Source organism: Manis pentadactyla, chromosome 8 (genome assembly GCF_030020395.1).
Source record: "Manis pentadactyla isolate mManPen7 chromosome 8, mManPen7.hap1, whole genome shotgun sequence".
In the NCBI taxonomy this organism is placed as follows: Eukaryota; Metazoa; Chordata; class Mammalia; order Pholidota; family Manidae; genus Manis; species Manis pentadactyla.
This window is the reverse complement of record NC_080026.1, coordinates 106146108-106162936: the sequence shown is the minus strand read 5'-3', so window position 1 is coordinate 106162936 and position 16829 is coordinate 106146108. Positions and strand designations below refer to the sequence as shown.

The window sequence follows — 16829 nt, the reverse complement described above, 5'->3', positions numbered from 1 at the left end:
GGAGATATATTATGTGACAAACATAGTATATTTATGTATTTATATTCTCCTATAATGGAGTAAATGACATTATGTGCCTCTACCTCTGAGTAAATTTCAGTGGGACATATAAAGTACCTATATAGTATTTTTACCAAAATTTTAACTGGAACCTAATCTCTAGAAAACAATTGCACAAAACTAGCCTGATGAATATTTCATAAAGTTAAATTTACTGAAAGAAAACAAACAGAGCAAAGCAAAGTGATAACAGGAGGCTAAAGGGAAAAGATTACCAAATTATATGCTTGTTCCTTGACTGGATACTGAATTGCAAAGAAACAAAAGCTGTAAAGAATACACTGGCAAAATGGGTAAAATTTTAATATAGGCTGTATATTAGATAATGTTACTGCATCAATGACTTTTCATTATGAATGCTATTATTGTGTACACAAAAATCATTGTTCTACTAAAGTATAAAGGTAATTATTCAGTCATAAAAAATGAAATCTTGCAATTTGTGAGAACATGAATGGATCTAGAGGGCATTATGCTAAGTGAAATAATTTAGATAGATGATGACAAATACTGTATGATTTCACTTATATATAAAATCTAGAAAACAAAACAAGAAAACAAACAAAACAGAAACAGACTCATAAATGCATAGAACAAACTGGTGGTTGCCATAGGGAACTGGGGTGGGGCTAATAAAGGAAATAGGTTAAGGAGATAAAAAGGTACAAATTTCCTATTATAAAATAAACAAGTCACAGAAATGAAATGTATAGCATAAGGAATATAGGCAATAATGTTATAGTAACTTTGTATGTGGACAGATGGTAACTATACTTACGGTGAGCATTTTGCAATGTATGTAACCAGTGCACTATGTTGTACACCTGAAACTAGTATATATTGTACACCAACTGTACTTCCATTACATTTTTTAAATTAAGAAGTGGATAGATGGATACAAAAGTAGAGATATATACATATATATATTACATATATATGCTTGTTTTTAATGTTTTTAGATTTAAAAAATGTTAATGCAATGTTATGAGAAATTCCATCTCCTAAGTTTACTGTATAAAAGGTCTATAACTCTATTTTAAAAATTACTCCTTTAGAAGACAAGTAATGACTCTATAGCATCTTACTATGCTGATGGACAGTGACTGCAATGGGTTGGGGGGACTTGATAATATGGGTGAATGTTGAAACCGCAATGTTGTTCATGTGAAACCTTCATAAGATTGTATATCAATGATACTTTAATTTTAAAAAATTCTCCTTTGCATATTTTTAAACAAGTAACATATGAAAGTCTTAATATATAAAAAGTCCTACAAAAGCCAATATATTTTTATCAAATGTTGCTTAAACAATTAGATATTTATAAAGAAATAAAGGAAGCATGACCATTACTCCACAGTGTAAGTAAAAATTCACCTGAATGGGTCAATGATCTAAATACAAGCAAGAAAAGTATAAAATTTAAGAAATAGATAAAGGTAAATGTTTGGGACCCTGTGATGGCAAATATTCTTTAGATAGGACATTTTAAAAAAGCACAAAATCAACCTTGCATCATTGTAAGTTGTTCTATTTAGACAGACAGTCTTGGACATTGACAAATAACAAACCATGTGCAAATCCTGCCTACCACCTATTTATGTATAGCCCAGGAACTAAGCATTTTTATTTGAAAAATCAAGGAAGAATAAAATTTTGTGACACATGAAAATTATATCTGAATTCCAGTTTCCACAAAAATTGGGATGTAGCCATTCTCAATTGTTTAATTATGCTTCATGACTGCATCCATGCCACCATGGCAGATTTGAATAGTGTAGTCAGACATTCCAAGGCCCACAAAGTCTGAAATATTTACACTCTGGCCCATTACAGAAAAGATAACCAACTCCTGTCTTAGACCATATGTCCACCCAGCTCAATGACTCCAGTCTTTGCAAGAAGAAATAGCTTATCTGATTGGTAAGAAGGAAGAACCAGCCACCCAGTGTTGTATATTTCCATATTGGGATGTCCCACACAGAAGGAAATGGTCGCGCCCAAATATGATGTAGTGGATGGGAGAGATGAGCAATCCCATTCTGATTCCTAGTGCATTATTTTCCATTTGCTTAGAAATAGTAGGAGAAACAAGCTTAATTATTACACTCAGGCTTTGATATGAAAAAAGAAGAGCCTTCTCCTCATTATGTCTTTCAGTGAAAAAACAGTGGACTTAAAGTCCTAATCCTTGTACCAAAGGATGGATACCAGTGATCTGGGATCATTGAGGCAAGTCCCATAACCTCTTTGTACAGTCATCCATTCTGTCTTCTCCAAAGACTGGCATTAGTACTTGCAGCCTTAATCTCATTCTTTTCTAACTCCAACAAAATACAAATTTTAGTTATATTATTTTTTAGTTTTAATAGTAATATGTCCTGGCATTAAGTGGGATAGAATAGCTTGTAGCATGCCAACTTTATAGTCTGAATATATACCAAAATCATGTTAGAACACATTGGATATCTGCTAAGACAAAAATCTGTCTCGAAATTCCATAGTTGGAAGAAACTCTGAGAGGTAAGCTGACACCTAAAATTAATTTTAGTCTGTGTCTATGTCCAAATTTTAATCAAAACAGGAGACGTTACATCATTCTGATTGCCTAGTAGAGGAAGGATGAACCCTTTCTGGGAGAAGGTAAACATCATCTGGAACTTTGCTTTTTTTCATATATGATAATCAATATTTAACCAAAAATTATTAGGTATTTTACAGACACCAACTGTTCTTGGCCACATGAAAAGAGCAGAAGGCAGTAAACATAAACCCACATTAGGGAACATTTCTCATCTAGTTTTATGAGGCCAGCATTGGTTTCAGAAATCCAACAAGAAAATTTTGAGGAAGAAAAATCATAGGCCAAAAAACTTATGAATATAAATACAGAAGTCCTGAACAGGATGTAGCAAATCAAATCCAGCTGCGTGTGTACATCTAATATGTATATTTAGTGGGAAAACTAAAGCCAATATATACAGCTATACCAACAGATGCAGAAATCGATATGAAAAAATTATATACACATTCATGACAAAAAGCACATAAGAGATAAGAGGGTAAACTTCCCTCATCTGATAACAGATATGTACCAAAATGTACATAAAACATCATTCTCAGTAGTGAAACATTAAACCTCCACTCTGCGGATCAGAAATTAAATAAGGATGAAACAAAGATATTAACCCAGACAGGAAAATGTATGTAGAAGCTGAAAATTAATCCAGAGACATATTACCAGCAATGATTTTAAATTTAGCAAGGTTGTTAAATATAAGTTCATCAAAATGATAAACTGATTATATATACCAGATAAAAGAAATGAAAAAGGCATTAAAAAAATTTACAACAAGAGCAATAATATTAAGTATCTAGGAAAAAAACAAAAGATCTGCAGCAAGCCAAGGCACTGAAAAAAAAGTTACTTAGAAAAATTAAGAAAGTCTCCCCCCCAGATTGGGAGCATATACCATATCCACTAATTGAAAGATTGAACATGTCATGATATCTTTCCAAATTGACCTAAGGTCACACTGATAAAAATCCCAACATTATTTTGGTAAATTGACAAACTGACACTAATAACTATTAGTATCAAACAATATTAAACAACATTAAATCAAACAATATTCAAGAAGTAGAATTTGGAAGACCTACACTGCCAGCCGTCAAAAGCTGTTGTAAAATTTTATAGTCTAAACTGTGAATAACACAAAATCCTTCACACTGCCACACATATAATTTTTTGTTCTTCCTCCTCTGTGTTTACAGATTGGACCCATACTACAAAAAGAAGGACTTTAAGACCACGGAGGTCAGTATAAGAAACAAATCTTACCTTGGGGATGAGGTAGTTTCTAAATTTAACATCACATGTCACTGCATGGGGCAGGTTGAAAGGGAGCAAGTTAAGGTGTCTCTGGACCTCATGTATCACAGCATCCATGTAGGGCATGTGGCTTCTGTCTTGCATGCAGGGGCTTCGGTGTCCTCCAATCACACGGTTAATCTCTTCCTGGGCTTTAGCTGATAAAAGACAAGATTGGTGGAAAAGGAGAAAAATGCATATACATTTGCATACCAATTCAGGGATATATGAAGCATTATGAAGGTGTCCCAACTTCATTATAATCATTATAAATATCATTTACATGCTTAGAAATACACCTAGACATAGGTAATTGCCATAATATATACATATAACTCTCCTAAAAGCTAAACTTAAGATACATCTCTACATGTCTATATATTAGCATACATGATAATACAAACAGAAATGGTGAAATATTTCAATGTATAAACAGAACATACTCAAGAAATTACAACCTTTACAGAAAGAAAAACAGAAATCAAGTATTTTATATCAAAATAATATGTGGTTTGAAAAATTAAATTATAATGGATCTATAGTATGGGCTTTTGTGTATTTGTGTAATGTGTGTGTGTGTGTGTAATTTGCAGTGGTATTCTCTTTGTCCTCCAATTTGACAAATGTTAACACTTTGAACATTCTGGCTGTTTCTTCTGAAATTTATGTTCTATTTCTACATAATGACTGTTTCTATTTCTTAACTATTTTTAGACAAGATCTGATATTCCTGGCATGGGAGGTGAGAATTACATCTCCATCCCCACCTTATACGAAACACAAACATACATACACAATTCCTCCTATTCCATTTCCCTCAGTATATTTAGATCACAATTTTTGACTTAAAATATTCATTTTAACATCATTCCGACTACAAAAACAATGCCTCAGATAAGATAACTATGATTATGTCTCATTTTTGGTACCTTATTGGACTTAACCATGTAGTTCAATTCATACTTTTCTATACGTAGTTTGAGAATTATTTCCAAATACTGAGGTAGATGTTTCAAACTCCTAAAAATAATTTCCCTATTATTAGCAAACCACTCTTGTTTTTGGTGTCTCCCCTCGCACTCACTTTATCCACCTAATGCATTTTGAAATGGATGTTTCCTAGGCCTGGGGTTCAGCAACCTCCCTAACACTTTCTTCTTTATTCACGCGTTCTCCTGATTCCTGCAGCCATGACTTCAGACATCCGGATGAGAAAGGGAGAAAACTGAGGATAAAAGTTTTGTCAAATAAACAGGTCTGAATAAACCCTATTTTAATTAATACACAATTAGATAGTTGCTTTTGAGACTTTTGATGCTGTCCTGAATCTTAATCTTTTACATATGACCTGATCTATCTACCTGAAAGTTTTTATGACTTTCTCTTTAATCCTGGTATTCTGAAGTTTCATGACCATGTGATGTGGTGGTGGATGTTTTTATTTCACTCACTCTGCTGGACACTTGGGAAGAATTCTGTATCTACATGGCAAAATATGGAGGTCTTTTCTCTAGGGCTGTTCATTCTCTGAAGGATCTGTCTGGCTGATTTCATGAAGCAGGATGGACAAAGGAGCTGAGTGTCAGAAATGGGTAAGTGGACTCTTACCTGACCTTTCTTTTCATCCCTACACCTCATTATTTCCCAGTCTCTGCCCAGTGTTCCTAAGTGTATGGCCCCTTAAGTTCAGTTTCTCTAAAGAGTAAAACACCCTCATCCTACTGGGGAAAAAAAAACCAGTTAACTAACCAAAGGAGCTGCTGAAGGGACACGGGCAGGGAAAGCTACCTTGTTCAGTCTACTCCCTCCACCTTCTCTGACACCGGGTACTTCCAGGTACTGAACCTTACAGCAATATAGGGACACAAATGACTTTTCCTCATTATAATTTCCTCTTCTGACATTGGTTACAACTACACTGTCTCCACGGAGTTCATTATCACATCTCAATATGCTCTCTATATTTCAGAAATTTGTTGAAGGTTTGTTGGCTGTTTCTGACCTCCTCTTGTCCAACTTTAAAAGACTCTCATTTGTAATAGGTTATGGTGATTTCAGTGTAAGCCTGACACAGTACAAGATAGTAACCACACTAGTGGCGGTGCAGATTTAATAATATGGGTAACTGTTGAATACTGTGTTGCATACTTGAAACCAATATAAGATTGTATATAAATAATACTTCAGTTTAAAAAAAGAGGATGTATATTTCTAAACTGCTATGCATAACTGTAACTCTTAAAAGGTAAATTTCTAACATAAAGTTCCTTGTAAAAGATAAAATTATTAACCCTCCCAAAATTCTTATTTTGGCAAAACACCACTGGAAACAGACTTCTGGAATAATAAAAATTCCTTTTCACACTCATCTTAAGCCTGAATAGTACATATTTCTGTGAATCTATAATTTTAGAATACTTCCCAGAACATGGAAATTATCTGAGGCAGCCTCACTAACTTTCCAGGATTTCCATGTAGGCTTCAATAAGGAGAGTTTCCATTTTCCTATCTTGGCTTTAGAATGAGGAGAGGTCTCTGGAAGAATCTGTTCAAAGTGACCTTTTCATAATATAACCAATATGCAGTTCTAGCCATATTCCTGCCGGCTGTGCCTGCCACAAAGAACCTCCCATGAAATCCAGACACTACCTTATTACTTGTCTTACTGTCCACAGTGTCTTCACTTCTCTCAGTCATCCCCCTATATTATATAAATATGTCCTGTTATTATCCCTTCAATTAAATTTGGAAAAATCAAACTATCTGGATAGATATTTAAATAATGAAGCTTCTCCAAGAGAAATAAGATGGAATGCAGTTGCAGTGTCTTTGCAACATCTTTTCTGAAATTCACCCTGCCCGTCATGTTTGTCGTACCTGTGACCTCTGGGTGTTTCAGCAGGAGGAGGAGAGCATATCTTAGGGTAGTGCTCGTTGTCTCTGTGCCAGCTCCAAATAAATCAACTACAGTATTTGTTAGGTTTTCTAAAGAAAAGTGGTGATTGTGCTTTTCCTAGAAATGATTTGAAGAAATTATTTGACAAATTAATTTTCCAGAATTACAGTTAATCCAAGCAAGTTCACAGTCCTGCCCCACTGGGAAGTCTGGCTACAGATGCCCAGCAGCTGTAGAGCGTATCCTACAGCCCTGCCCAACTGCTACCAACTGCTAAGCATAACCTCCAAAATGTATGTATCAAAACAGAATGTTGTACACTTTAATTATATACAATTTGTATGTCAATTATAATACAATAAAGCTTGAGGGAAATTTATTTTTAAATAGTACTGGAAGAACTAGCCAGAATAATAAAGGCAAAAAATATTAACAAAGCCACCTAATTTGGATAGAAAGAAGTAAACCTGTGTCTATTTGCAGATAACACTATTCCATATACAGAAAATTCCATAGACTCCACAAGAAGCTTACTAGAGATAATAAGTGAATTTAACACAATTGCAGGATATAAGACCAGTGTAAAAATCACTATGTCTCTACATCAGCAATGAACATTATATTAAGGAAACAGTCTCCTTAACAATAGCATCCAAAAGGATAAATATCTAGTCATCTAACAGGAGGTGAAAGGCTTCACACTGAAAACTAAAAGCCTTTGCTAAGAGAAATAATGAATACTTAAATAAATGGAAAACCATCCCCTATGCAAGTATTTGAAGATTTAATATTGTTAAGATGACAATACTCCCTAAAGCAATCTAAAGACATAACACAATCCCAATCAAAATCCCAAAGGTCTTTTTCCAGTAAAGGAAAAGCTGATCTTCAATCTTCATATGCAACTACAGGAGGAGGACTTGACTTCCCAGTATGGAAACTTACTACAAAGCTACCATAATCAAAACAGATTGTACTTGCAAAAAGATAGACAACAAGGCCAACAGAACAGAAATCCATTTATAAACCAAAACATCTATGGCCAATTTATTTTCAACAAGTGTGCTAAATAACTTTCAATCTAAAAGAAGTGTCCTTCAATAAATGGTTCTAGAACAACTTGGTAACCACAGAGAAATGAATGAAGTTGGAACCTTGCCTCACTTCCTATACAAAATATAATTCAAAGTAGATGAAAAGTTTAATGATGAGAGCTAAACCTATAAAATTATAAAAAAGGTTTGCAGAGTGATGGAAAAGTTTTAGAATTACAGAGAGCTGATAGTTGCACAACATTGTGAGTGCACTAACTACCACTAAACTAAACTTTAAAATGCTTAATTGTATGGTCTGAGAAGAAAACAGGTAAATCTTCATATACTCAGAGTTGGTAATAGATTCTTTGATTTGACACCCACTAACAACAATAACAAAAAAAGATAAATCAGACTTCATCAAAATAAATGTGCCTCAAAGGACATGATCAAGGATATAAAATGACAACTTACAGAATAGGAGAAAATACTTGCATTTGTAAGAGTTTATATAAGGGTTTAATGACCAAATATATAAACAACTCTTAAAGCTCAACAACTAAGACAAGCAATCTAACTAGAAAAGGGTAAAGGACTTGAATGACATTTCTCCAAAGATACACAAATGAGTAACAGCACATGAAAACTGGTCATTGACCAACCTCATTGGTTATTAAGGAAATACAAATCAAAACTACAATGAGGTACCACCTCACAATAACTAAAATAGCTTTAATAGTTATAAAAAATTAGTAAGTATTGGCAATTATGTGGCAAACTAGGAACCTTGTATGTTGCTGATGGAAATGTAAATGCTTCAGTCACTGTGGGAAAGTTTAGCTGTTCCTCAAAAACGTGAGACAAAATTACCGTATGTCCCATCGATTCTACCCCTAGGAATATACCAAACAAAAATAAAAACAAGTCCATGAAGAAACTTGTACACAAATGTTTATAGTAGCATTATTAATAAGAGCCAAAACACAAATGTCCATCAGTGGATTAATGGACAAGCAAATTATGCTTTGTGCATAACAAGGAAACTTATTTACCCATAAAAAATATAACAAAGTACTGATACATATTACAACCTAGATGAGCATCTAAAACATTATACTAGGAGAAAGAAGCCAGAAATAAAAATGACAATGCCACAAGTCCTTTTACAAACTACATCCACAGTAGACACAAAGCAGATTACAGGTTAGCCCATTACAGGGTAAGAGGAATGGGGAGTGATCATTTAAGGCATATGGTATGTTTTTATGGTGTGATAGAAAAGTTTTGGAATTACACAGAGCTGGTAGTTGTACAGTGAATGCACTAGAAACCACTAAAATGTTTTTAAATGGTTAATTGTATGGTATGTGAATTTCACCTCAATTTTTTAAATGGCATTACTCCATGAATTGATCTACAGATTTAATGAACTCCCTTTCAAAATCCCCACTGGCTTCTTTCCAGAAAAGTTATCCTAAAATTCATATGGAAACTAAAGGAACTCAGAATAACCAAAACAATCTTGAAAAATAACAATTGGAGAACTCACACTTCTCAATTTCAAAACTTAGTACAAAGCTTGTTATTAAGACTACCAGATGGTATGCTACTGGCAGTATGGACTGTCATATAGATTAGTGGAATAGAATTGAGATCACACATACAAAAAAAACCTTCACATTTTCAGTCAATTGTTTTTTGACAAGGGTGCCAAGATGATTTGTGTAGGAAAAATAGTCTTTTGGGGTTCAGGATTCATGGTTACAGACACCTACCTCCAACACCATTTCTATGCCAATGCACTTTATTTTACTCCTAATTAAGGCTTCTCTCTTCATCTATTTACTCTTTCCCACCACCCACCTCTGCACCTCCTGACACACCATTCACTCATCTGAAATTCCCTTCCCCTATCTGTTACTGAAAATATGTTAGGATTTACTTGTGATCACTAAATGTGCATAAGCCCAACTATATTAAGCCATTCTTTTCCACATTATATTCAATGATCATGTCCACCTTCATATTATAGCATAATATTATAATTTATATATTTTATATTTTATAATTTGTAATTTTTTCCATTTCATATGAAGTATCATTCTGTTTCTCCTCAGGTAGATTATTAGTATGTAAAGAGCAAGACCCATGTATTCCACTTACTCAACAATTTAATATTTTATCTTCCATATGCTCAGGGTAGATTCATGCACACAATAAACAGTAGAAGTGCCTGTCAGCATTACTTCCCTGACCATTGAGACTATAAATACAGAACTATTCAATGAACCATAAAATGCACAAACAATCAAGTGAACTGTCATTAACATTTCACCTGCCCCATCCTGATGAGGAAACTGTCGATAAGGTCCCGAGGATTGTTAATGTCCAGGGATGCTTGGTGCTCCTTTATTTTCTCCAAAGCAAAACTGTTAAAATCAGCAACATTTTTAAGTACTTTGTTATGACTCCCTGGGAAAAAATCAAGGAGAACAGGGAAACAATTGCAGAGCTAAAAGAGAAAAGAATATTAAATTAAAAATCACTTAAGATTTATATACCACCAGCCAACCCCTGGTTAGAAACTGCACTATAGATATTAGTAAAATATGGTCTCTCTCTGAGGTGAATTTTAATTTTACAAATACTTAATTTTCTATGCAGATAGGTGTATTTAAGGGAGAAAATTCTGACCAGGGAATCAAATGATAATCATTTTTCTGTATTTGTATATCATATTTACATCATAAAAGCCTCTTTATATCAAATCTCTCATTTTTACATCAGTTCTTCCCTACAATCTTGAAATATGTAATGGCACAAAATGCTGTGATTCACATTTTTTAGGTGAAAACAGAACTAAGAGAGTTTGGGCAACCTGATACACAACATGAAGTTAATCCCTGCTGTTTCTAATTCTAATAGCCTCAAACACAGAATCAGTATTTTAGAACTGCGAGGATCCTGAAGACACCATGAAATGGGCGTATATTTACTGTCTCTCATTAAAGGATTTGGCAATCTTTCCCACATGTGCACTCCATAATGCTAAGCTCTAGGCAGGAATTTGTGGTGTTCACAATATACTTCAGAGCTTGATGCACATAGAAATTTGGACTTCTTGGAGAAAAGAATATAAATGATTCATTGTGAAGAATGTACCTTGGCCTTACCTGCATCCATGGAGAGCTCATTATCTGGGTGTTTTCATTTAACTTTTCCATTATGTTTAGAAACTTCTGATTTTTGTAATCAAAACGATTCTGGAAAACAGTGGAGCAAATCACATTGCAGGGAGCACAGCCCAGGAGAAAAGTGGGATCACAGGGTGAAGCTAAAGAATTAGAAACAATTTAAAAATACTATTAAAATATGCATGTGAAACACTGTCTCTCTGAGATAACAGGTAAAGATAATTTTAGAAACTTTAAAACAATATCTGACCTACAAATAAATTCCCTGCATAGCAAAATATTCAATGTGCATAAAATCAAGTCATCACTTTTTATCTTAACCTGAGTAGACCATTTCAAGCTAGTGAGTTAAGTAATACATATACATATTTTAAATATTCAATTCACATCCACTGAATTCATTTGTACCTTTTCCACTTAAGGTGCCTATTAATTTGGAGGGAAAAAGGAAGAAAACATTTAAAGAGGCCATTTTCATATTACTTAATAATTTATCAGTTCTGAATATCATCTTCTGCAAAATCTATAGAAAACTAAGCATCGATACAGAAAGAGAATAGTTAAGGACCTCAAAATATATACATTTTTTTTGTATAATGAATGGTTGACAGAATCATGTGTAGAACCTTCAGAGAGAAGCTAAAGAGAGACTGTTGATGAATTCATGTATTTAAAGGAATAAGTGTAAAAAAATAGGAAGCATGTATGTTGTATGAGAAGAAAAAAACAATTATTATAACATGGATTTTTTCTTGTCTAAAATATAAAATGAGAAATTTTTATTTCACACACAGATCCCAGGTAAGTCAAACAAAACAGGTAAATTGATAAATGGAGTTTTCTTTTTATTTCAATGTTAAAAAAAACTCCCTTCTTAAGAAGTTAATGTCCATCATTTCCAATCACCATCAAAAAGCAATTTATTTGGGCAAAGCTGCCCTATGTGTGGATTTTGGGATATTGTTCTGTATAACCATCAACAAAATAGTGTGTTTTAGAGAAAGTTTTCTTTTTTGGCAAAGGATCTATAAAATAAAATTGTTGCAATCAAGTGATCAACAAAAAATCATTGAGATGCAAAATTCACATCTTTAGATGTAATTAAGGATAGCTTGAATCAAAAGTATTATGGCAGAGTGACATCAGACAGATGGTGAAACAGGAAAACCCAACCCTTGTTCTCCCATACAAACCATGATTTAGCAATGATATACAGAATAAAATTCCTTAATGAACCTTCCAGAATCCAGTTAAGAAGTCACGGTACCATACACAAACAAAAAGCTGAGAAGAGCCACATTAAAATGGTTAAGAAGAGAGAACTCTCTCTGGAGGAGAAAGAGCAAGTAAACGACTTTCCTAGCCAGTCCTCCCTCAGTCCAATTGGTCAGGCACTTGTGGGATCTAGTCTGAAACTCTCCATCTGCCTCACATGCAGATCAGCCCTGGATGGAGGTGCTTCCCTGAGTTCCTGCCCTGCCTGGCCCTCTCAGTCCAGCAGCAGTCCAACTTTGCTAACTGGCAGACTGACCACACTTTCCTAGGCTTCCTTGCCTTCCCTCAGTGCAACTGGCCTGCTGTTTTAAGGAACCTGCTTTGGGGCTTTACACCTGCACCAGTGGCTCAGCCCTAACACCCCCCTGTATATCCATCCCACCTTACATGGTTGGCCCAGCAGCAGTCTGACATTGCTGACTGGCCCTGCTCTCAGTGAGTCCCAACAGAAGTACCTCATATCACACAAAGGGCATGCAGGGGCTAGTGGGGATCAGCCATTGTTGTTAGGCAGAAAGGCGGGTCTCACCCATAGCCCACCAACAGCAACCACAGCTCAGCTACAAAAGAGAACCAGGCTCTGGTGAGCAGAGAGTATTGGGCTTCTGGGCATCACAGGACACCCACTTCACAATGCCATTACTTTCAAGACCAGGAGTCATAGCTGATCTATCTAATACAACAGAAGAAACACAGAGACCCAGACAAAATGAGGAGACAGAGGAATATGAGCAAAACAAAACAACAAGATGAAACACCAGATAAAGGTTTAAATGAAAGGGAGATTAGTAATCTTCCTGATAAAGAATTCAAAGTAACTGTCATAAAGATGCTCAATGAAATGGGGAAATCAATTTAGAAGCTCCAAGAGAACTTCAATGAAGAGACAGAAAATATTAAAACCATTTAAAGCTGAAGTATACCTTAACCAAAATGAAAAGCAGGATAGAGGAGGCACAGGAATAAATAAACATGATGGAAGATAGAGAACTGCAGAGTAACCAAGCTGAGGAACAAGAGAAAAAAATAATTTCTAAAAATGAGAAGATGCTAAGAGAGCTGTATGACAACTCTCAATGAAACAATATTTAAATAATAGGGGTCCCAGAAAGAGACAAGAGAGACAAAGGGGTAGAAAGTCTATTTGCAGAAGTAATAGCTGCAAACTTCCCCAATCTGGGTAAGAAAGTAGACATTCAGGTCCTGGAAGTGCAGATAGCCCCTAACAAGAGAAACCACAGGAGGACAACACCAAGATATATAGTAATTAAGATGGCAAATATTAAAGATAAAGAGAGAATTTTAAAAGCAGGAAGAGAAAGGCAGACAATTACCTTTAAGGTAAACTCCATAAGCTATTAGCAGACTTCTCAGCAGAAACTTTACAGACAAGAAGGGAGTGGTATGAAATATTCAAAGTATTAGAAGGGAAAAATCTACAACTGAGAATTCTCTACCCATCAAGGTTATCATTCAGAATTGAAGGAGAGATTAAAAGCTTCTCAGATAAATGAAGGTTAAACCAATTCATCACCACCATACAGGATATACTAAAGGGACTTCTTTGGAAGGAAATGTTCATAAGTCTTAGGTATTTTTCATCAGTGAAAATAAACCTACAATAAAGGTAGTAGATGAATTACTTACAAAGCAAGTAGGATGTTCAAAAACAAAAGTACTAAAATCAAACATACACAAAATTAGGCAAAGGATATGTAGAAGATGTAGGCTATGACATCACACATATAAAGTGAGGAGGAGGACAAATAAAAAAGTAGTACCTTTAGATTGTGTTTGAAATCGAGCAACTATCAACTTATTATAGACTACTATATACTTAGGAAACTATCTATATGTCTTATGATAACCACAAACTTAAAGCCTGTAATAGATATATAAAAATTAAAAAGAAAATCCAAGAATAACACTGAAGAAAACCATCAACAAGAGTACAAGAGAAGAAGAAAGGAAGAGAGTAACTACAAAAACATCCAGGAAACAATAAATTAGCAATAAGTACATACCTGTCAATAATTACCTTAAATGTAAATGGACTGATCAAAAGACACAGGGTGACTGAATGGATAAAGAAGCAAGATCCATCTACATGCTGCCCGCAAGAGGCACATTTCAGATGTAAAGACTTATTTAGACTGAGTGTGAAGGGATAGAAAAAGATATTTCATGCAAATAAAAAGGAGAAAAAAGCAGGAGTAACAGTGCTTATATCAGACCAAGTAGACTTCAAAACAAAGAAAGTAATGAGACAAGGACATTACATACTGATAAAGAAATCAGTCCAATGGGAGGATATAATAATTGTAAATATCTATGCACCCAACATAGGAGCTCCTAAATATATAAAGCATATCTAGCAGACCTAAAGGTAGAAACGGACAGCAACACATTCATCTTAAGGGATTACAACTGCCCCCTCCACCATAACATCAATGGGTAGATCATCCTGACAGAAAATAAATAAGGAAATAGAGGCATTGAAAGACACATTAGACTTTACACATATATACAGAACATTTCACCCCAAAATAGGGTACACATTCTTAAGTGCATAAGGAACATTATCCAGAGTAGACACATATTAGGACAAAAACAAAAACCTTAATAAATTCAGGAGGATTGAACTTTTCAGACCATAATGGTATGAAACTAGAAATTCATTACATGAAGAAACCAAAACCCCACAAACACATGGAGGCTAAAAAACATCCATCTAAATAGTCAGTGGATCAAGGAAGAAATCAAAGAGGAAATCAAACAGTATATGGAGACAAATGAAAACAGAAATGCAACAGTTCAAAATATGTGGGATACAGCAAAAGTAGTTCTAAGGGAAGTACATAGCAATACAGGCCTACCCCAAGAAACAAGGACATACCCAAATAAACTAAAGGAACTAGAAAAAGTATAACAAAAAAGGCCCAAATTTAGTAGAAGGAGGGAAATAACAAAGATCAGAGCAGAAATAAGTAAAATAGAGAATAATAAAATAATAGAAAAAAAATCAATGAAACCAGGAGATGGTTCTTTCGGAAGTGAACAAAATAGACAAACTTCTATCCAGACTTATTAAGAAAAGAGGAGGACACAAATAAAATCAGAAATGAAAAAGGGAAAATTATAACCGACACCACAGAAACTCAAAAGATTATGAGAATTCTATGAAAAATTATATGCCAGTAAACTAACAGTGTAGAAGAAATGGACAAATTCCTAGAAATGTACAATCTTTCAAGAGACTCAGGAAGAAACAATATCTGAATAGACCAATTACAACCAGTGGAATTGAATAAATAAAACTCCCAAAAAACAAAAGTCCATAACCAGAGGGTTTCACAGATGAATTTTATCAAACATTTAAAGAAGAGCTAATACTCATCCTTCTAAAAGTATTCTAAAAAATAGAAGATGAGGGAATACTTCCAAATTCATTCTATGAGGCCAGCATCACTCTAATGCCAAAACCAGGCAAAGACACTACAAAAAAGAGAGAGAGAAAAAAAAATTATAGACCAATATCCTCAACAAAATATTGACCAACTGAATTCAAAAATACATCAAAAGGATCATCCACCATGACCAAGTGGGATTTATTCCAGGAATGAAAGGATAGTTCAATATTTGTAAATCAATCAATGTAATACACCACATAAACAAAAGGAAGAATAAAAACTGTATGGTTATCTTAATAGATGCTGAAAAGGCATATGACAAAATTCAATATCCATTCATGATAAAGCTCTTAACAAAATGAATATAGAGGGTACATACCACAACATAATAAAAGCCATATATGACATACCCGCAGTTAACATTATACTCAATAGCGAAAAGCTGAAAGATTTTCCTCTAAGATCAGGAATAAGACAAAGATGCCCACTTTCACCACTTTTACTCAACATAGTACTGGAGGTCCTAGCCACAGAAATCACACAGGAAAAATAAATAAAAGGCATCCAGATTGGTAAGGAAAAAGTAAAACTCACTATTTGCTGATGACACGATACTATTTATAGAAAACTAAATAATCAACAAAAAACCTATTATAACTAAAAAATTGATTCAGCAAAGACACAGGATACAAAATCAACATACAGAAATCTGTTGCATTCCTATAGAGTAATAGTGAACTAGAAGAAGGAGAAATCAATTAAACAATCCCATTTACAAATGCACCAAAAAGAATAAGGCATATAAGAAGAAATCTAACCAAGTAGGTAAAAGACGTGTACTCTGAAAACTCTAAGTTGCTGATGAAAGAAATTGAAGAAGACACAAATAAATGGAAATCTATTCCATGCTCATAGTTAGGAAGAATTAATATGTCAAAATGGCCATTCTTCCCAAAGCAATTTACAGATTTAATGCAACCCCTATCAAAATACCAATGACATTTTTTCACAGAACTAGAGAAAATATTCCTAAAATTCATATGGAATGAGAAAAGACCCTGAATAGCCATGTCAATCTTGAGAAAGAAT

At 34.3% G+C, this 16829-nt stretch overlaps 1 protein-coding gene across 1 annotated transcript in view; it reads right to left on the bottom strand.

The window, feature by feature from the left end:
* LOC118912910 (cytochrome P450 2C9-like) overlaps nt 1-16829 on the bottom strand; it is a 65674-nt gene that overhangs the window by 16527 nt on the left and 32318 nt on the right. Inside the window, exons 4-7 of the mRNA XM_036886505.2 lie at nt 11035-11195; nt 10197-10373; nt 6809-6944; nt 3902-4089 (exon numbers count right to left, since the gene is read on the bottom strand). Of these exons, the coding sequence (XP_036742400.2) occupies nt 3902-4089; nt 6809-6944; nt 10197-10373; nt 11035-11195 (662 nt within the window). The remainder of the gene's footprint in view (nt 1-3901; nt 4090-6808; nt 6945-10196; nt 10374-11034; nt 11196-16829) is intronic.